General features: G+C 52.7%; 1 protein-coding gene across 4 annotated transcripts in view; it reads left to right on the top strand.

Annotated features, from left to right (window-relative positions):
- The window catches only part of ABLIM2 (actin binding LIM protein family member 2), a 190,650-nt gene that overhangs the window by 81,835 nt on the left and 87,581 nt on the right, over nucleotides 1–21,234 (top strand). For all 4 annotated transcript variants that reach the window (XR_009210479.1, XR_009210478.1, XM_058430059.1 and 1 more), the window contains exon 7: nucleotides 15,180–15,267. Coding sequence is in view for 2 of the 4 variants with exons in the window: in XM_058430059.1 (XP_058286042.1) it covers nucleotides 15,180–15,267 (88 nt within the window). In the remaining 2 variants the exon portion in view is untranslated. The remainder of the gene's footprint in view (nucleotides 1–15,179; nucleotides 15,268–21,234) is intronic.

Raw genomic sequence — 21,234 nt, 5'->3', positions numbered from 1 at the left:
AAAAGGCAGCTGGCAGAGAGCTGGACCTGGCCTCAGGCCGCCTTCTTTCAAGCCCCCATCCAGCAACTCTACCTGGCGGGGAGACAGGGCTGGCCGCACCCATCCCAGTCCCAGTCACTGTGTCTCATTTCCCAGGCTGCAGGCTCCAGGGGGCTGCATGCCCCCACGGGAAGGGTCCTGGCCCTGCACAGAGCTCTGCACTCCTCTGTGGAGTGGCTCAGAGAAGGGTGTCCTCCATTCTCACTGATGTGAGAAAGTTTGCAAAGTCCAGAGAGGTGCTAAGAAGAAAATAAAACCACTGGCTGTGCAATCATAGCCTAACTTTCTGGCCAGTTTTCTTTCATTTTTTCTTTCCGTGTAACCATAGTTGATCTCAAACCATCTGTGCCATGTTATATCCCAAACATCCCTGTGTTTCCCAACTCGTATTTCCTATTTAGCACATTCCCGGCTTATTATAAACTCCTCATCAGCATTTCTTCTTTTGGTATTGTGGGGTCTTTTTAAATAGCTTCATTAGATATAGTTCACAATTTGCCCATTTAAAGGGCACAAGTCAATGGTTTTCTTTTTTTCTTTTTTTGGAGGGGGTCTCGCTCTGTTGCCCAGGCTGGAGGGCAGTGGTGTCATCACAGCTTACTGCAGCCTCACTTCCCAGGCTTAAGTGATCCTCCCACCTCAGCCTCCCGACCAGCTGGGACTACAGGTGTGTGCTACCATACCTGGCTAATTTTTGTATTTTTTTGTAGAGACAGGGTCTCACTATGTCACCCAAGCTGGTCTGGAGCTCCTGAACTTAAGCAATTCACCTGCCTTAACCTCCCAAAGTGCTGGGATTACAGGTGTGAGCCACCACACCCAGCCCATTCAATGGTTTTCTTTATCAATAACCACAGATATTTGCAGCCATCACCATAGTCAATTTTAGAACAGTTTCATTACCTTAGAAAGAACCCCATACCTTTCAGCCGTCACTCCCCGTACCCGCAGGCCCTCAGCAACCACCATTCTACTACTTTCTGTCTCCATAGACTTCTCTTCTGGACATTTCATATGAGTGGAATCATAAAATATGTAGTCTTTCATGACCAGCTTCTTTCATATAGCTTGATGTTTTCAAGGTTCGTTCGGACATAAGCTTTACTCTCATATTTCATCATGACTCTCAGAATTATCAGGCTGGGCCGGGCGTGGTGGCTCAGGCCTGTAATCCCAGCACTTTGGGAGGCCAAGGCAGGTGGATCACAAGGTCAGGAGCTCAAGACCAGCCTGGCCAACACGGTGAAACCCTGTCTGCACTAAAAATACAAAAGTTAGCTGGGCATGGTGGTGCGTGCCTGTAATCCTAGCTACTCAGGGGCCTGAGGCAGGAGAATGGCTTGAACCCAGGAGACGGAGGTTGCAGTGAGCTGAGATTGCGCCACTGCACTCCAGCCTGGGCTACAGAGCAAGACTCTGTCTCAAAAAAAAAAAAAAAAAAAAAGAATTACCAGGCTGATCATTTATGGCTGGACACAATGCTGCCTTCCAGTTTTTTACAACCATCAGTAACATTGCAGCGAACACCTCTTTAAAAATAATGCTTTGTTTGCATTTCTAATTTTTCCTAAGATATATTCACAGAAATGTAGAAGTTGAGTCAAAAACTAGGGACATTTTTAGTGTTCTTGATGGTTACTATAAATTGCTTTCTAGAAAGATTATTCTGATTTACAATCTTGTCAACAAGATATAGTATTTCTCATCTAAACCTTTGCCAATTTGATAGGTGGAAACATGGGATCTTGCTTTTTTAAATTCTGTTTTTAGAGATGGCGTCTTGCTCTGTCACCCAGGCTGGAGCGCAGTGATGCAGTCATAGCTCCCTGCAGCCTCGGCCTCTTGAGCTCAAGCAATACTTCCTCAGGCTCCCAAGTAGCTGGGACTACAGGCATGCAATACCATGTTTGGATAATTAAAATTGTCTTAGAGACGGGGATCTTGCTGTGTTGCCCCAGCTGGCCTGGAACAACTGGGACTACAGGCATGCAATACCATGCTTGGATAATTTTTAAAATTTTCTTAGAGACAGGGATCTTGCTGTGTTGCCCCAGCTGGCCCGGAACTCTTGGCCTCAAGTGATCCTTCCACCTCAGCCTTCCAAAGTGCTGGAATTAGGGGTGTGGAATTAGACCCCACTGCACCCTGCAGGGTCTAGCTTTAATTTGCCTTTCTTCCATCCCTAGTGAGGCTGAGTCTTTTTTGTCTTTTTTTTTTTTTTTTTTTGAGACAGAGTTTTACTCTTGTCGTCCAGACTAAAGTGCAGTGGCGCAATCTCGGCTCACTGCAACCTCCACCTCCTAGGTTCAAGCCGTTCTCCTGTTTCAGCCTCCCGAGTAGCTGGGATTACGGGCGTGAGCCACCACGCCTGGCTGATTTTTGTATTTTTAGTAGAGACAGAATGTGACCATGTTGGCAGGCTGGTCTCGAAGTCCTGACCTCAGGTGATCTGCCTGCGTCAGCCTCCCAAAATGCCGGGGTTACAGGCGTGAGCCACCATGCCCAGCCTTTTGTCATTTGTAGCCATTCCTAATTCTTGTATTTCAGTTATCTGTTGTAAATGTTGCCTGCTTATCTATTTGGGGTCTTCGTGCCTTCTGTGCGGGTGGATCACATAAGGCTGCAGATGTTCTGTCTGTCCTATAAGTATTTTCCTGGGTGGCAATCATATCTGATATTTACAGCCAGTGATGCATCCCAGGGACAATGTCCTGCCTGGCCCTCTCCTCTCTCCCCTTCTCCTGGGGCCATGGCCTCTCCCTCCCTCACCCCTCCCCTTGCTAAGCCCTCGCTGGCACACCCCACCCTGTAGGAGATGGTGAGGGCTCTGGAGGAGCCTGCAGGATAGGATGGAGTCTGGCCTGATGCACTGCCCGGCAGTCCAAAGCCACATTTCCGTTCGCAAAGAACAGCCCAGACCTTCCACACTCTCCTGGACTGCGCTCCCTGCCCACACAGCGGCCCTGTCTTCTGCTTGACAAAGAGTTGGCGGCTAGACCTCAGCAAGGACGGCCTGGGTGGCTCATTCTCTATGAGACCCCATTTCTATCCTGACTCTCTCCCCTGCGCTGCTGCTTCCTGCACACCACCCACACCCCACCACGCCTTGCCTGGGTCCAGCCCCTCTGGCCATTGCCCCCTCTGCCATGCTTGATCCTGTCTCCTCCCATCTTCCCCACCTTACCTGCCAAGTGGCGTTTTAGACAGTGTTCATCTCTCCCATTAAAAAGAGCAGCCTGCAGCCTGGCATGGAAGTCCCCGCTGCAGAGACTCCGCCACCCCTCTCCCTTCGCAGCGGCCCCACTGCCTCTCAGAGACCCTCTCTGTGCTCCTCCACCTGCACTCTCCCTGCTCTTCTGCAGATCCGGTGCCCTTGTGTGCAGGAAGCCTTAAGGACTTGAAGCCTCCTCTTACCGACCCCTCCCTGCCTCCCCAGGGGCCGTGCAGGGCCTGTGTTCCCCACTCACATGCTCTCCCTGACCCTGCTCCTCTTATATGCGGGTGGCTGTGATGCTCAGCCAGGCCAACACCACATGCAGGCACTCCCCCTCCCCCACATACGCACTGCCTCCCACCACTCACCTGGGCGTCCAGGTGGATCCACCCACGTGCCCGGCCATCAGCCACTGTGGCAGAGCCATACTGGAGCCCGGGCTGCACAGGTTTCCCCCAACCCCTTGTCTTCTCCTAGTGCGCAGATGCGGGTTCGCATTTTTGGCTTAATAGCATAGCCACGTTGGAACATCTGGTGGCCTAAAGTTGGGTGTATCTTGGGTGCAGTCAGCTGCTGCTGTTGCTGCTGCTGGTGCAGGAGCCTCACCTGCCCCGCCTTTCTGACACCCATGGGCAGCAGCCCCCACACCAGAGAGGCCCTGGCCTGGGGTCAGGGGCAGACCCCACCCAAACTCGGGCTGCTCTGCCTCAGGCACGCTGTGCACTGGGTGAGCAAAGTGGGTTTCATCGGGCAGCCCCCCTCCCCTTGATGGATTGGGAGGCAAGGGTCCCATGTCTGCAGTGTAAGCATCCCTGGTATTTAATGCCAAATACAGAATTTGGGGTACACCCTGGTTCGTCGGGAAGGAACCATCCTAATTCGAGGAACAGGAGCAAAACAGGTCTGGGTTTTTCCTCCTCCTCTGCTGTGGAGGAGAAAGGGCCTCCCAGGGAAGATTAATGCTTTTGTTTTCGCCTCTGCCGGGGAGGCGAGTCTGTGGCGGCGTGGCTGAGTCGGCGGGCTCTGCACAGCTCTGAGCATCCTCCCCGGGTGCAAGGTGGGAACTGCGGGCGGGGACAAGCCTGGCTCCGCAGAAGGGGAGCAGCTGCCGCCACGGTGGCACTGCCTGATGCTGGGCCCAGCGTGCCGGCGCCCAGCTGGGTGACAGTGGACTCCCGGCGTGCAGCAGGAGCAGGTGACAGACTGTTGGCTGAAGGTGAGGGTGTCCACCCTCACAGGCACACGTTCCCGGGAGTACAGCACTCAAGCAGGGCCGTCAGACTGGGCTCTGGTGCCCAGACACCGTGCAGGTAGGAAGCCTGGCCCACAACTCCAAGGGGCTGATGGCGGCTCACAGGGGCCAGGCGGGGCTGCGGGTGGGTGGGTTTTTGGGGACAGAGCAGTCAGGTATGAAACCTCGGAGCCACCTGTTCCCCCACCCCCCATTTTGCCCCCTAAGGCGCTTGGCAGTGCCCCTGGCTTCCCTCTGCAGGACCCAAGCACAGAGCATCCCAGGTTCCCACTGCCAGCTGAGCCCTCGCCTGTGCTGTGTCTGTGTGTGGCGGGCATGGTGCCATCCTAAGTGCTGGCGCCCGCAGTGCCCGCCTGCCCGCGAAATGTGCATTTGGTGGTGACAGTGGAGTTTTCCTTCCCCATCTCTCCCTCAGTTTCTCCTAAACGTGCAGCACCCTCATGCGTGTTGGCCTGCATCCCACCCATCTCTGGGTGTCTGTCCTGACGAGCCGGCTCCTTGCTGGGGTCCTGTAGGGGCATGGGAGGGGCTGATACCTGTGTCCCACTCCTGGGCCGGGATGGCTGGCTAGGGATGGGGGAGGCACTGGGCTGTGGCAGCAGAGGTGGGTGGCGCCTGGCAGCAACTGCGGCAGAGCCAGCTGCTGGGGACGGATGGCACCGCCCCCACAGAGGGAGCTGGGACTCAGCTGGCGAATCCACGGGGACAGCGGTGTGACCAGCCTCTAGACCAGGGCTGCATAAAGGGAGGAGGTGTGGATGAGGAGAAGCCACAGGCCGTGTGTTCAGAGCCCCGCCTTCCAGGAACCCCATCCCTCCCTCGCCCTGTCAACACCTCCCTGCAGAGGTGGGCGGGAGTGGGGGGGTGCCTCTTCCCAGCCCCACCCTCTGTTAACCCTGCCAGGGCCGAGGTCTGGGCCCGGTGTGCCTCCTGCAGTCTGTGCCAGGGACGTCTCCCCGGTAACAAGAAGCCCCGCGTCCCCCTGGGACCGCGAATCAATTCCTCCTCCCTTTGCTCCTCCCCTCCTCCTTCCCTCCCTCTGCCTTTCCTCTCTCCCTTCCCCAGTCAACCACTCCCTTCTAGACCCTTTCTGGCCTCACTGTGTGTTCCACCCTGGGCTAGGTGCTGGGTTCACAGAGAAGCAGGTGACAGATCCCTGCCCCAGGGGAGGCTGGCAGGAAAGGGGGTGCCCAGGCTCTCTCTGCCCTGGGTCAGGGACCAGTTGAACATCATTCTTGCAATTGGGGGACATTTGTTCTTTGCTTCCTCCTGTCTGTCTTGGGGCACTAAGCACGGATGACTCTCGTCGTTAGGAGAAAACAAACCGTGTTTCCAAGTAAATACAGCATTTCTGAAGGGCAGAGGTGACAGCGACTTCTCAAGTCCCCAACTTCTCTCGCTCAAAAGGAATACCTGTTTATCATAAAATAAGCCAAAACATTCATAGTGCCACCCCCACAGCTAACTACTGCTGGCATCTAGAAGTCATCCTTTCAGATTTTGCACACGTGCAGATACACACATCCACAGACACACAGAGATATACACACAATGCACAACCCACAGACAACACACGTGGACACACAGACACAGGAAAAAACACAGACACACACGGTCACACACACGAGACGGACACACACAGCACAGACTCACAGACACACAGGCCACACACATGACACACACAGACGTTCACACACAGACACAGATTATACACATACATAGACACATGCAGACACACAAACATACAGAAAGACACAGATGACACAGACACACTCAGATACACAGATACAAACACACACAAAGCACATAGACACACACAAACACACAAAAGGACACACAGATCACATACACATACAAGACGTGCAGACAACACGCTTAGGCACGCAAACAACACACATGGAAATAAACACACAGAAAGAAACACATGACACACACAGCTAACATAAACTCAGGGACACAGACACCGACAACACAGACACACAGAAAACACACACGGGACCCACAGACACATACACACAGACAACACATAGAGACACACGAGCACACAGACACAGACAACATGCATGGACACACCGACACATACACAGACAACACGTGGACACATGGACACAGAGACTGCACATAGCAACACACAGACAACACACAAACACAGAGACACACAGAAATGCACACAGACAGCCAAGACGGCACACACGATGCACACACAGACACATGCAAAGACATCCACGCAGACACCAGGCAAAACACGGAGACACACAGACACGCACATGCGCACACACCCTTCGCCGGATCTCTGCATTCCTGCCTCGCCTCCTGCCGGCAGCACATCAGAGCCCCTGGTCCTACCCTTCCATGCTGGCCTGTTTTGTCCTCCCTTGCGTCTCCTGGTCCCCGGGCAATGTGCTCATCACTGTCTTTGTGGTGGGACCCTCCGAGCCTGGACACACTGCAGTGCGTGTGAACATCCGCAGGTGGGATTCTGCCACAGCCTTTCCCAAACTTATTCGAATTCTCTGGTCCTCTAGGGCCGCATCGTGTTGCCTTGTTCAGAACGTCCCCACTGGACAGCTCCTCTGCCAGTGCCACTGCTGGAGGGGACGCCAGGGTACAGCAGAGAATAAGGCCACTGGGCCAAGCTCTCCTGTTGCTCACGCCCTAACGGGAGCTGGGTAGAGAGGAAGAGGGAGCGGGGCCAGGAGTGAGTGTGCTAGACAGGCCGGGGGCCAAGAGGAGCTGTGTTCCAGAGGGTGGGGAAGGTCTGGGGCGGGCCCAGATCTCAAGGGGCCTTGCTGGGCATTGCTCAGAGTGGGGCCCTTCTTTCTGGGATGCAGTGGCCGCTGGGGATTCTGTCCTGGCCGCTGAACACCCCCAGGGGGATCCCCTGCTTGTAGCTTTCATTTGTTTCTTTGTAAATTTCATTTTGTTTGTGCATCATGGTGATTAGGTCTTTTAAGACCTGGACTCAGTTCTGGAAGTTCAGAAAGGAAACTAGAGCTCCGAACTGGGCCGGTGACTGTGAGGAGCAGCTGCTGGGAGCTGCCTGCTGCAGGGAGGCGCAGCCCACAGGCCCAGCCCTGGCCCTCGGCTGAGCGGGGGCCTGGAGCGGGGAAGGAGCGAGGGGAAGTGTGGCTGCTCTCCAGTGGGCAGAGGAGGGCTTTGCACCCGGATTCCGTGGTTGGATTCAGGGAGGAAAAGGGCCGCCTGCCTCAGGTGTGACGGGCTCGTGGCAGAGGGGGCTGATCCATTCTCCAGAAGCCCAGAGACAGGGGGCCGCTAGCTCTCCTCTGCCGGGATAGGAGGGGTTTCTGGAGGGGGGGCAGCTTTGCCACACCTCTGTACTGCTGGCCCTATTCTGCGCGTCACAGTAGGGGCGTCCCATAAACCACTGTCCTCTGACCCGGCACTGGCTGAGGACCTGTGGTCACCCTGAGCCACCACAGGCTGCGGGTGTGCTTCCCTGGCACTTCATTCTGCCTTATTAAAGATGACAGCCACCCCTCAGAAGGCACAAGACGTCTTCCTAAAACCACGCACTACAAAGTCTTTCGGTTGCTCGTATATTTTGAAATCCGAGCCATCTTGAACCCCACGCGGGCGAGGGTGGGACTTCCGCCTGCCTGGGGAGCCATGCACCCACTGGAACCACCAGTGGCCGAGGTTTCAGGCACTCCTCAGGCGGCAATTGGGAGGATGTGGCCACTGTGCCGATGACTGGGACACCCCAGTCACTATGAGAGAATGGGAATGACAATAGGAGGTGACACAGGGAATGAGGACACTTCTAATTGGCCGCCTGTGACCCATTGGTTCTCAACAGGAAGTATGGGATAGGGAGGGGGTGACCTGTGCCACGCCGGTACCTTCCAGCTAAACGTCCTCTGGAATCACAGAGCCCGGTTATATTACTCTAGCCTGAGAGGGAGGGACAGTCCTCTCCATCTTATACATGGGGACACTGAACCCCAGCACGTGACACGGCCCTGAGTCACAGCCAGGAAGAGAGAATCTCAGGCTGGAATCTGTCACCTCCATGGCTTTGGCCACGAGCCTGGGACAGGCCTGAGCACCGGCAGGCACATTTGCTCTGTCCACTTGACGGCCCCGTGGTGTTCCCCAGGGCCTGAAGATGCAGGTGCTCCAGCCCTGCCTCTCCACCACAGGTGGATTGTTCCAGAATGTGGAGCGTCCTTAAAATGTAATGGTTTGGCTGTTGACTCTCATACTTTATGAGTGGTGCGAACTGTGAGTGAGGGTGCCGGCTGCCCCTGGCCACGCAGCTGTGCCGTCACTGGAAAGGGTGCAGAGCTGGCACTGGCTCAGACTTGGCTCTAACTCTGCTGTGTGGCTTCTCAGACCCCAGGCTGCTCCTCTGTGCCACGGGCCAGGCCGTGGCGTGTACAGTGTGGAAAGCTTCCGTCTCTGCCCCCAGCTCACTAGGAGCTCTGCGACCTTCCTTTTCCTGTGTCTGTGCGTTGGATGTGGGAGGAGGGCTGTTGACAGGGAGCCGGTGAGCTGAGGATGCAGTTAATTCCACGCTCTGAGGCCCCGGACCTGCAGGGGTGCAGCCACAAATGTCCCCAATTGTCCCCACGGCCCATGGAGTCTTCCCAGGAGGTAGCATCCAGCCCGCCTGCTTTGGATCCTGGCTCCTCATTCTCTCAATGACATGGCCTTGGGTAGGCCTCCTCACCTCCCTGAGCCTCGACCTCCTTCTTTGAAAAACAAGGATAGACAATAGTGCTCACCCCAAGGGGCTGCCGTGAGGATGAACTTGAGGCAGGCAGAGCACCTGACACAATGCTTGGTATGTGGTTGGTCATTTAAAAGTTGACCATTTGGGGATCAACTCTTCTTTAAAAAATTGAGGTGACATTCATGTAACATACAATTAACCATTTAAAATGTTTGGTGGCATTTGGTGCATTCACAATATCGCACAACTTCCAGTTCTCTCTAGTTCCAAAACTTTTTCGTCACCCCAAGAGGAAACCTCATCCCCACCAGGCAGTTACTCCCCGTTCCCTCCTCCCCCAGCCCCTGGCAGCTACTCACCTGCTTTCTGTGTCCATGGATTTGCCTGCTCTGGATGTTCCATAGTGAAGGAATCCTCTACCCCGCGGCTTTGCATCTGGCTTCTTTCACGGCACACGATTTCAGAGTTCATCCATATTGTAGCAGGATCAGTGCTTTCATTCCTGTCCGTGGCTGAATAATACCCCCTGGCGTAGATACGCCACAATTTCTTCATCCGTGATGGACACCGGGGATGTTTCTACCCTTTGGCTATTATATAGAATGCTGCTGTGAACATCATATACAGGTTTTTGTGTGGAACCACCTGTCCCTTCCTTCTTTCCTTCCTTCCTTCCTTCCTTCCTTCCTTCCTTCCCTCCCTCCCTCCTTTCTTTTTTTTTTTTCTTTTTTTTTTTGAGATGTAGTCTCTCTCTGTTGCCCAGGCTAGAGTGCAGTGGCGCTATCTCGGCTCACTGCAAGCTCTGCCTCCCGGGTTCTCGCCATTCTCCTGCCTCAGCCTCCCGATTTGCTGGGACTACAGATGCCTGCCACCGTGCCTGGCTAATTTTTTGTAATTTTTTTTTTTAGTACAGACGGGGTTTCACCGTGTTAGCCAGAATGGTCTCAATCTCCTGACCTCGTGATGCACCCACCTCGGCCTCCCAAAGTTCTGGGATTACGGGCATGAGCCACCGTGCCCTCCTTTTTCCCTTCCCTTCCCTTCCCTTCCTTTCTTTCCTTCCTTTCTTTCCTTTCTTCCCTTCTTTCTGGAGTCTTGCACTGTTGCTTAGGCTGGAGTGCAGTGGCACGATCTCAGCTCACTGCAACCTCTGCCTCCCGAGTTCAAGAGATTCTCCTGTCTCAGCCTCCTGAGTAGCTGAGATTACAGGCACCCGCCACCAAGCCTGGCTAATTTTTGTGTTTTTAGTAGAGATGGTGTTTCGCCATGTTGGTCAGGCTGGTCTCAAACTCCTGACCTCAGGTGATCTGCCCACCTCAGCCTCCCAAAGTGCTGGGATTACAGGCTTGAGTCACTGTGCCCAGCCAAGTTTTCATTTCTCCTGTTCTTTTCTTTTCATTTTCCTTAAATGCCAAAGAGTGAAATTCCTGGCTCCTGGTAATTCTGTGTTTAACTTCTTGAAAAACCAACACGCTGTCTTCCACGGTAGCTACACCATTTTGTGTTTCCATCAGCAGCGCATGAGGGTTCCTGTGTCTTGACATCCTCACCAACACCTTTTCTTTTCCTTTCTGTGTTGTTATTATTGTAGCTATCCTCATGGGTATGAAGTGGTGTCTCCTATGGTTTTGATTTGCATTTTCTTAATGACAAGAATGTTGAGGATCTTTTCATGTACCAGTTGGCCATTTGTATATTTTCACTGAAGAAGTGTCTGTTCAAGTCCTTTGCCCACCTTTTTATAACAGTTCTTTAAGAGTCTGGGTTTCACTCTGTCACCCAGGCTAGAGTGCAGTGGCATGATCAGAGCTCACTGTAACTTAGAACTCCTGGGCTCAAAGTATCCTCCCACCTCAGCCTCCCGAGTAGCTGAGACTACAGGCACAAGCCACCATGCCTGGCTAATTTTTCAATTTTTTTCGTAGAGACCGTATCTCACTATGTTGCCCAGGCTGGTCTTGAACTCCTGGCCTCAAGTGATACTCTTGCCTCGGCCTCTGAGAGTACTTGGATTACAGGTGTGAGCCACTGCACCTGTCCTCTTAACAGCATGTTTTCTTCTAATCGTTTTTCAGTTTTAGCTCTTGTGTTTAGGTCTTTGCTTTGTTGGCATGTAATACACACAGAGGGGTGCCTGAATTATACCTGTGCATCTTGATACATTTTTACAAACTGGACACACCCATGGAACCAGTGCCGAGTCAAAAAAGAGAACAGGTCGGGTGCCCCAGATTCCCCCGTGAGTCCCCAAGGGCACCCTAGCCATGTAGATCGCTTTGCCTGGTTTTGAACATCCTAAACATGTGGCCTGTTCTCTTGTGTCCGACTTCTTGGCTTGGATGGGTTCACCAGCATCCTCCATGTTGCTCGTTCAGGGCACGAGGGTATGGCATGTGTTAGTCCACTCCTGTGACATGTAACAGAATACCTGAAACTCCTGGGGAATTTATAAAGAAAAGGATGGATTTCCTACAGTGATGGAGGCTGCGAAGTCCAGGGTGAAGGGGGCACATCCTGTGGCTGGTGGGGACTTTCTGCAGAGTCCCATGGTGAGGGGCTGAGCATGCTGGCTGGCTCAGAGCTTTCCTCCTCTCTTCGGAGCCACTCGTCCTGCTCCCATGATGGCCTGTTAATCAGTGAATGGATCAGTCCATCCTGATGGCAGGGCCTTCACGGTCTGCTCCTCTCTTAAGGGCCCCCCTCTCAATACTGCCACACTGGTGATTAGATTTCAACGTGAGTTTTGAAGGGGATGTTGAAAACAAATGCTCGGTGCCACAAAGAAGAACGAGCACTGCACAAAGGACAAAGGGTTTCTCAGCAAGGCAAATTTATTTCTGCAGAAGAGTGTGTCTCGCTTGTGGAGCAATGGCAAGAGCACACAGAACAAAGGAAATCAGGGTTTTTATTATCTCTAACGCAGCTTCTGCTTCTGTGTCTTTCCTCTATTGGCTAGGGTCGGACCACACAGTCTAAACTAGTACCAATGGGCTAAACATTTAAACTTTCTTAGATAAGGTAGGCATGTAAGGGAGGTGAGAAGAGAGAGAAAGGGGGTCATTTATGGAGGGACTAGGAAGGTAACCTATTCCCTGATAAGGAAAGGAATGTGGACTGGGGTTGTAGCAAGTTCAGGCATGCCTAGGCATATTCAGACAAGTTGGGGAACAGCAAAGGCAAAGGGGGTATTTGGAATTATAGTACAGAGAATGGGGAAACTGGATAAGCTGTTTGAAGAGGGAACCTAACTGTATCCAACAGGGACAAACATTCAAGCCGTAGCAGTGAGCATGTGAGCAGGGGATGCACACCCCAGACCTGAGATCCATACCAGGACTCGGGGACAGCCAGGCTGGGGGTTGAGTGCCTGCCAGGCCTGGGCATGGGCTTAAGCTCTGCACCTGGAGGCCAGTCTCCTGGGCTATAACCGCAGCTCCACCACCTGCTGCTGTGTGACCTTGCTCAAGCTCTTCCACCTCTCTGTGCCTCCTATGGTCAGTGAGAGTAATAATATACTCATAGCACTGCCACAAGGACTTGACAAGTTAATGTGTGTAACAAGCTTCTTGGCATGAGCTGTGGAGACCATAGCCACTGCTGCTGTGGAGGGCTCAAGCCCATCGTCTTAGAAACTGTCCCAGCAGGTTGGACACGGTGGCTCACGCCTGTAATCTCAGCACTTTGGGAGGCCAAGGCGGGCAGATCACAAGGTCAAGAGATCAAGACCATCCTGGCCAAAAATGGCGAAACCCCATCTCTACTAAAAATACAAAAATTAGTTGGGCGTGGTGGCATGTGCCTGCAGTTCCCAGCTACTCAGGAGGCTGAGGCAGGAGAATCACCTGAACCCGGGAGGCGGAGGTTGCAGTGAGCTGAGGTTGCACCACTGCACTCCAGCCTGGTTGACAGAGCGAGACTCTGTCTCAAAAAAAAAAAAAAAAAAAAAAGAGACTGTCCCAGCAGTGTAACATGTGGACGTGCTGTGTAGACATGCCGTGTAGACAGCAGGGTTTGTTTGTCCTGCAGGGTTGCTTTCTGTCCCCTGTGGCTGTCACAGAACTCCTGACATTAGAGGAAGTCAGTGTGAAGTGGGGGCACCTGGATTAAGCAGGTGTGAGGACAGGTTGCAGGCCACAAACTCAGAAATACTCATTATGAGTGCCGTGAGCCAGCAGTTGACAACTGTGACGTTGATACCTGGTGACTTTTATTTTTAAAAATACAGAGCTGTCTCAATCTCTGATTTACACTTAAGAGTGCTACTCAGACCAGGCTGGGCGCAGTGTCTCAGGCCTGTAAACCCAACATTTTGGGAGGCTGAGGCGGGCGGATCACAAAGTCAGGAGATCGAGACCATCCCGGCTAACACAGTGAAACCCCATCTCTACTAAAAATACAAAAAAAATTAGCCAGGCGTGGTGGCGGGCGCCTGTAGTCCCAGCTACTTGGAGGCTGAGGCAGGAGAATGGCGTGAACCTGGGAGGCTGAGCTTGCAGTGATCCGAGATCGTGCCACTGCACCCCATCCAGCCTGGGCGACAGAACGAGACTCCATCTCAAAAAAAAAAGAGTGCTACCCAGACCACTGGGCATTTGAATAATTGTGATCAGCAAAATGATCGTTTCACCCACACTCTGGGGCCAGATGCTGTGGTGTGACCTGCTGTCCAGAGAGATCCCTGCACCTGGTGCTCCCTGACGTGGCCCAGGTGCCAGGCCCTGCGCTTGAGAGGCTGGCCATCTAGTGGGGAAGAATACACCCAAGTAATCCCCGAACAGTGTGGAAATGGGGCTGTGAACGCCCAGATAAGGGTTCAGGGAAAGCTCCCAAGAGGAGGTGGCAGGTGGGATGAGATAGCAGTCAGGGTTGCAGGGGTGGGAGAGTAGGAGGATTGCTCCAGTGAAGGGGACAGCTGGTGCCGAGGCCTGGGCCCTGGAGGGCAGGCAGGACTGAAGTCAACCTCCTCACCTGCGGGAAGGGCCGCTTTGCTGGAAGATTCATGGCCTTATCACCTGGCCCGGAGGTTGGCAGAGGAGGCCACACCAGGCTCCGCGCAGGAGAAAAGCCTGCTCTGGGCTCTTCCTCCCAATACACAGGGGCCACCTCGGGGCTCTTTTCATCCTGGGGAAGGCACAGGACAGGCAAAACAGGATGCTCAAAATGACATTTCAGCCCTTTACTTACTGATTCAGGAAACTGGTTATTACAAATTCAAATGTAGGTAGGGATTAGGAAATTTCTTCCTGTTTTAGGAAAGAATGAGCCACAGGGATTTAGCATCCACATTTAGCAATAGGCTGCACCCGCCGTGCCCTCAGGGTAGGAAGGGTGTGCTGGAACGTGGGGGTAAAGGGAGCATTTCAGGGTGATTTTTTTTTTTTGCTCCAGGCAAAAATAAGCCAAACCAGGCAATGTGATTTGTTTGGGTTATTTCAGTATTAGCATTTGTAGTCTAATTTAATAAACTTCAAGAATGATAAAAGCAAAATGCTCATTGAATGTACTGAGCAATACAGAGATATGAAAAGGAAAGTATTCATCCTTTTTCACCCCACTCCCCTAATTCCTGCACCTGGAGAAATGGTGTTATCTTTCCCTCCCCTCCCTCTCCCCTTTCCTTCCTCCTCCTGTCCCTCCTGCTCCCTCTGGAGATACCAAGACCCCTCTGTGGATGCCGCCTGGTGGAGGAGGCTGACCCCTCCCGTACTGCCCCGGCAGGGAGCTGCACACTGGGCTCTTGCAGGCTGGACAAGTGCAGCCAGGTCTCCTCCTGCCTCCGCACAGGGCGCCTTGGACAGCCCGGGGGCACCCCCTGGGTCTGGGCTCTGCGTAGGGGTCTTGAGTCCCGATGGTGGGGGCTGGCCCTTCCAGTGTCCCCTGAGTACCTGTGCACAGGGTGTGCTGTATCCATGCCGGGTGCTGGGACCCAGCCAACCTTTCTGGCTTTAATAGAAACATTCTGCTTTGTGCTTTTTTTACAGGCCGGGGAGAAGCACTACCACCCTTCCTGTGCGCTATGTGTCAGGTGCGGCCAGATGTTTGCAGAAGGCGAAGAGATGTATCTTCAAGGTACAAATTAAAATGTGTTACTTGGTCCCCTAGAGCAAGGAACTACCCTCTATGAGGTCCACACCACATGGTGGGTGTGAACGGGTTGGTGACAGTGTCATCTCGCTAGGTCACGAGCAGCCCAGCCACAGCGGGGAGCCAGCAGGGCAGGGCGGGGGCACATGCCAGGCCAGCCTCCTCAGCCTGCCTTGTCTGTCCAATGATCTCAGCGAGCCTGAGACCAGCAAGAAAGGAAAAGGGCCGAACCAAAGACCGGCCCCCAGAAGTGCTGGCTATTTGGCTCCAAATAGCAAAGCTTAAACAAATAAGGCCTGTTGACATCCATCACCACTTTAGGCCCCTTCTAGAAAGCCGCCCTAGCTCAAGGAGTCCAAGTTAGGAGTTTTAGGTATTTCCTACCCCAGCCACCCCAGCCTGCTGCAACCCCTCTGTCCACAAAGGAGGTTGGTAACAAGGTACTGAGGGCCATGGGCAGCAGCCGAGGCTTTCTTCCAGGAGCAAGGGAAGAGCCAGCCCCACAGAGCATTGATGAAAGGAGGCTGCTGCGGACTTCTAACGGGCCCCTTGGGAAATGCCCCAGGCCCACTCACCATTAAAAATCAGTGTCATCACAAAGGCGGGGTGTCCTGTGGGCTCTGCCAGACCTGAAGAAAGAGTGACACTTGAGGACTGGTCATCTCTCCTCCTCCCAGATTAACCCTTTTTAGCTCATAGCTTCTCATTTTCACAGTTAAATTAAGCTTCTGATGGCGGCATTTGGCTACCCTTTATACCTTCATAATGCAGGTATCCAGTGGCAGGGGAGGAGGGAGAAATGACTCTTATAAGGGGAAGAAACATAATTTTCTACCTTTTATAGATCTTAGTTGGGACAGATCCCTGTAACAAGACAGATTAACAAGATAAGGATGAACAGAATCTTATTAACATGTGCACCTTGTGTACCTGCAAAGGGTAGCCCAGAGAAATGAGGACACGGAGGGGCAGATCTCCAAGAGGCAGCTTTGGGGTTTTTTTTGGTTTTGTTTTTGGGTTTTTTTTTTTTTTTTTTGAAACGGAGTCTTGCTCTGTTGCCCAGGCTGGAAGTGCAGTGGCAAGATCTTGGCTCACTGCAACCTCGGCCTCCTGGGTTCAAGCAATTCTCCTGCCTCAGCCTCCCGAGTAGCTGGGACTACAGGCATGCGCCACCACACCCGGCTAATTTTTTTTGTATTTTTAGTAGAGATGGGGTTTCACCATGCTGGTCAGGCTAGTCTCAAACTCCTGACCTCAGGCGATCTGCCCGCCTTGGCCTCCCAAAGTGCTGAGATTACAGGTATGAGCCACCATGCCCTGGCCATCAAAGAGGCAGTTTTGACCTCAGGCTGAGATAACAGCATCCCCTGTGACAAAGAAGGAAGGTGTGGGGAGGCACAGTTATGTCGAGTGGGGGGGCCGGGGGGGCAGGGGGCACCTTAGGCAAGGGGGAGGTGTGCTGTGTGCCTTCTCCACTGAGAAGAGACCCAGGGACTTCGGGTCATCCTCATCTTCCTGGTACAGAGAAGAGACACCCTTAGAGTTGGAGGTTTCCTTTGGAGGTCTCAGTTCCCCCTTATAAAATGGTCACTTCTACTTGGTTTTCAATGCTTTTCTGAGTCTGCTGTTTCCCCCAGCAGTTATTTTGAGATAAATAACCCAAAATAACCCTTATGTCAGAAGGGCATGTCAGGGGCAGCACATTCTGGCCTGCTAGTCCTGTTTGGGGTGGCATGTTCTGAGCCCCATCACTCTCCTTGCAGACAGGCACCTAGAGTTATGCTTCATGTTATCACTGACCACCCCACTATGTATTGCTTATTCATTCCCCGAACCCTCCCTGCTAAAGAAAATTATTCTGGCATTCGTTAAAACCGGTAAGGAAGACTCTTCCCAACAGGAGTCAGGACCATCGCAATGGACGAGAGAGGGGGTGAGATTCTGAATATGGCAGACAGTGGGAATTGCGGCCAATGAGCAGGGGTGGGGCAGCAGGTGGAAAGTCGCCCGAGGTACTGCGATTCTTGCTGAACTGACCCCACGAGATGCTTGTCGAAGACAGGCTAAGGACTGAGTCATCAAAGAAGGGATGAGGAACTCAGTGAGAAGTGGAGGGAGATTAGGCTTCTAGGCCGGGGGATTCCTGCCAAACTGATTTTGCAGGATTCTCGCTGAAACTGGGCCAGGCAGGCCTGAGACTGGATGGGTTATGAGGGTGATGATGGAGACCTGGGCAAAGGTCGAGGCCTAATTGAGAAGAGGGTTCAGAGGAGCCTGACCCAAGGGGCCTGGTCCCGGGGAGCACTGGTGGGACAGGGGCCATGTGCTGGAGTGCAGCCCCCAGACTTGATGATGGATTGGATGGGGCAAAAGGGCCCCGGCGAGGACAGGTCTGGTATTGAGACTTCATCTCTTTAGCCACAACTCCCTTTTGAAGATTCTCTGTCTCCAGGGCTCCCAGAGGCCAGCTGGGCCCGGCCGGGTGGGGGAGAGCTGCTGTCAGAGCGTCTGCCGTGCAGGTGCCTGCAGGCTGTTGAATGACCTCATGCGCCATCATCACAGGGCCGTGGGTCACACAGGCCTCCCTTTCTCAGGCTGAACCCAGTGGGGTGATGTCAGACAGGACAGCCTCATCCCCAGTGTCGCCTGTTCCTTGAGTCTCTGCTCGAGAGCCCGTCAAAGGGTCCTTTGGGACCGTCCCAGCAGTGCCAGGCTGTCTGGGCAGGGGCCTTGCTCTGCATGGGGCTTGGCCCCCACAGTAAAGGGCACCCTTAGACAGCGGGGCCCGGTGGACACTGAGCACAATGGCCTTGGGACAGCAGCTCGGGGACACAAGTTCACATCAAGGGTAACCTCATCTCAGGAACAAAGGCGCCCTTCAGGACTGGACTGAGGCCGGCCCCCGCTTCTGCTGTGAGGTTCTGCGGGATGTCGAACCCAGGCCCATCCCCTCTCCTGACTTGGATTTCTCAGTCTGAATAATGACAGGTCTGACCAGCTGTGTGGCTTTGAGGCTCTGCTCCCTGGTACAGGCTTCCTTGGGGCCCCCACCCTGCCTGGTCATCCTGAGACCCTCTGTGTGGCCTCCAGGGATGTCGGGGCTCCGTGCAGATGTTATTTGGCTGGCAGATCCTGCTGCAATAAAAGCTCTGAAAAGCATGGGCCCCAGCGACCCCCACGGTCTCCGGGGCGATGAGGCAGGCCAACCCCCACATTGCCACCACCGTTCCTGCCGTGGACTTTCCCGTAAACATGGGGTGGGGCGTTAGATCCTGTTCACTGTTACGATGCCCGTATTAAAATAATAAGATACTCCTTTTTCCCACTGGGGTAAAAATATAAAAAGGAAGTGTGAGCCCCATGTTGGAGAGAAGTCAAGGACACAGGCCTCTTATGCAGCTAGTAGGGGTGAAAATTGGGAAATGGCCAGAAAAATCTCAAGAGCCCTAAACATGACCCCACTCTCTGAGCTAAGACTCCATTTCTAGGAAGTATGTGCCAGTTGTGTGCAGTGGAGCCCCTGCAATGTTATGTAGAGATAAATAAAACGTTAGAAAGATGAAGAGAGGAGGCCAGGTGCAGTGGCTCATGCCTGTAATTCCAGCACTTTGGGAGGCCGAGGTGGATGGATCACCTGAGGTCGGAAGTTCAAGACCAGCCTGGCCAACATGGCGAAACCCCGTCTCTACTAAAACTGGGTGTGGTGGCGCATGCCTGTAATCCCAGCTACTCTGAAGGCTGAGGCATGAGAGTCTCTTGAACCTGGGAGGCGGAGGTTGCAGTGAGATGAGATCGCATAACTGCACTCCAGCCTGGACAACAGAGTGAGACTCTGTCTTAAAAAAAAAAAAGAAAGAAAGAAAAGGAAATACAAAAGAAAGAACAGGAGAGGAGTAGAGAGATAAAATTCTTATCTGTCCACATTGTGTAGCCCTTAAAGTTGCATGAATGTTCAAGACTTTTTTTTTTTGAGATGGAGTTTCGCTCTGTCGCCCAGGCTGGAGTACAGTGGCGTGATCTCGGCTCACTGCAAGCTCCGCCTCCCGAGTTCACGCCATTCTCCTGCCATTCTCACGCCATTCTCCGCCACAGCACCTGGCCTGTTCAAGACATTTTTAAGCAAATATGTAGGATATGAAATTGTGTCTGTAGGCTGGGTGTGATGGCTCATGCCTATAATCCCAGCACTTTGAGAGGCCAAGGCAGGCAGATTGCTTGAGCCCAGGAATTTGAGACCAGCCTGGTCAGCACAGTGAGACCCCATCTCTACAAAAAAATGAAAAATTAGCTGGGCATGGCGCTATGCTTCTGTAGTCCCAGTTACTTGGGAGGCTGAGGCAGGAGGATTGCTTGAGCCCAGGAGGTGGGGGCTGTAGTGAGCTATGTTTGCACCACTGCATGCCAGGCTGGGTGACAGAGTGAGACTCTGTCTAAAAAGAAAGAAAGAGAAGAAGAAAGAAAGAAAGAAAGAAAGAAAGAAAGAAAGAAAGAAAGAAAGAAAGAAAGAGGAAACTGTGTATGTACACTGAACCCCTTCCATTTGTAGGTACACCTGTACTATAAGGCAGCCAACAAAAAGTGGGTGAAAGATTAGAAATGATTTTAATTTCATTTATACTTTTTTAAAGATTTCTATAATTTTTAATAAGAGACATCTGTTACTTTTTTTTTTTTTTTTTTTTTTTTTTTTTGAGACAGAGTCTTGCTCTGTCACCCAGGCTGGAGTGCAATGGTGCGATCCCAGCTCACTGCAACCTCTGCCTCCCAAGTTCAAGTGATTCTCCTGCCTCAGCCTCCTGAGTAGCTGGGACTACAGGTAGCCACTACAATGCCTGGCTAATTTTTCTTTTTTTAATAGAGATGGGGTTTCACCATGTTGGCCAGGCTGGTCTTGAACTCCCAAAGTGCTGGGATTACAGGCGTGAGCCACTGCGCCCAGCCCTATTACTTTTATGGTCATAATTTATTTTTAATTTTTAAACAAGAAATGTTTTCTGTGCACTCACACACTCACGTAGTCCAATCACCATCTCTCAGAGCTCCAAATGGCTGCTATGTCCCTAGAAATGAGCCACCATAAAATCCACATGACCCAGAGGACTTTGCAGGCAGGAGATGGGATAAGTTCCCTCATCCACACACACTTTTCAGCCCCTACCATGTGCTAGCCTGTGTGGCTTGTTTGTGGGATACACAAGTCAGCCACAGCCCTCACCTTCGTGGGAGCAGCGGGTGAGAGATGGAGACACAGCCATGCAGCTAGCAGAGGGTGTGTGAGCCCAGTGCCAGCCCATCACAGGGAGCGGCGGGTCAGGCTGGGTGTGTGAGCACAGTGCCAGCCCATCGCAGGGGGCAGCAGGTCAGGCTGAGGTTCAGGGAGGCCCAGGAGGAGCAAGTGCCTCAGGTCCTGAAGGATGGCAAGGTGGGCAGAAGGAGCTGACATTCACTGAGTCCCCCATGCACAAGAAGAATCACACTAATGCAACTAACATTTATATACAGCAACTCACAAAGCACTTTTCTGATACTTTATCACCTCTGCTTAATTTTATTAAATTCACCCAGTGACCTGACAAGGTAGAATTCTTATTAGCTCTATTCTTAGATGAAAAAAAAAAAACAAAAACAAAGACTTGGGGCAGTTTGAGGTTGAATTAGAAGAGACCAGAGTGCCAGGGATGTTGGGGGCACTTGGTGCTGGGTGGCCTTGTTATGTTGATGGTTGTGGCTGTTGACGTGGGTGGCTGGGTAGAGCTGACAGCTAGAGAAACTGAGACACAAGAAGCCTCAGAGATTGAGTAAATTAGTAACAGGGTAGGGCCAGTGTTTGAGCCTTGTGCCCAGCTCCCACCGAACACACCTGTTCTTCACCCCATACCCTAAGGAGCAGGCCCACTTCCCAGCTGAGGTTCCCTCTTCCTACCTCTCAGCTTAGAGCCCTGCCCTGCAAGT

The sequence above is a fragment of the Hylobates moloch genome, unplaced genomic scaffold, assembly GCF_009828535.3.
Source record: "Hylobates moloch isolate HMO894 unplaced genomic scaffold, HMol_V3 SCAFFOLD_17, whole genome shotgun sequence".
Taxonomy (NCBI): Eukaryota; Metazoa; Chordata; class Mammalia; order Primates; family Hylobatidae; genus Hylobates; species Hylobates moloch.
The sequence above is the reverse complement of the archived record's forward strand: the minus strand, read 5'-3'. Positions and strand labels throughout refer to the sequence as shown.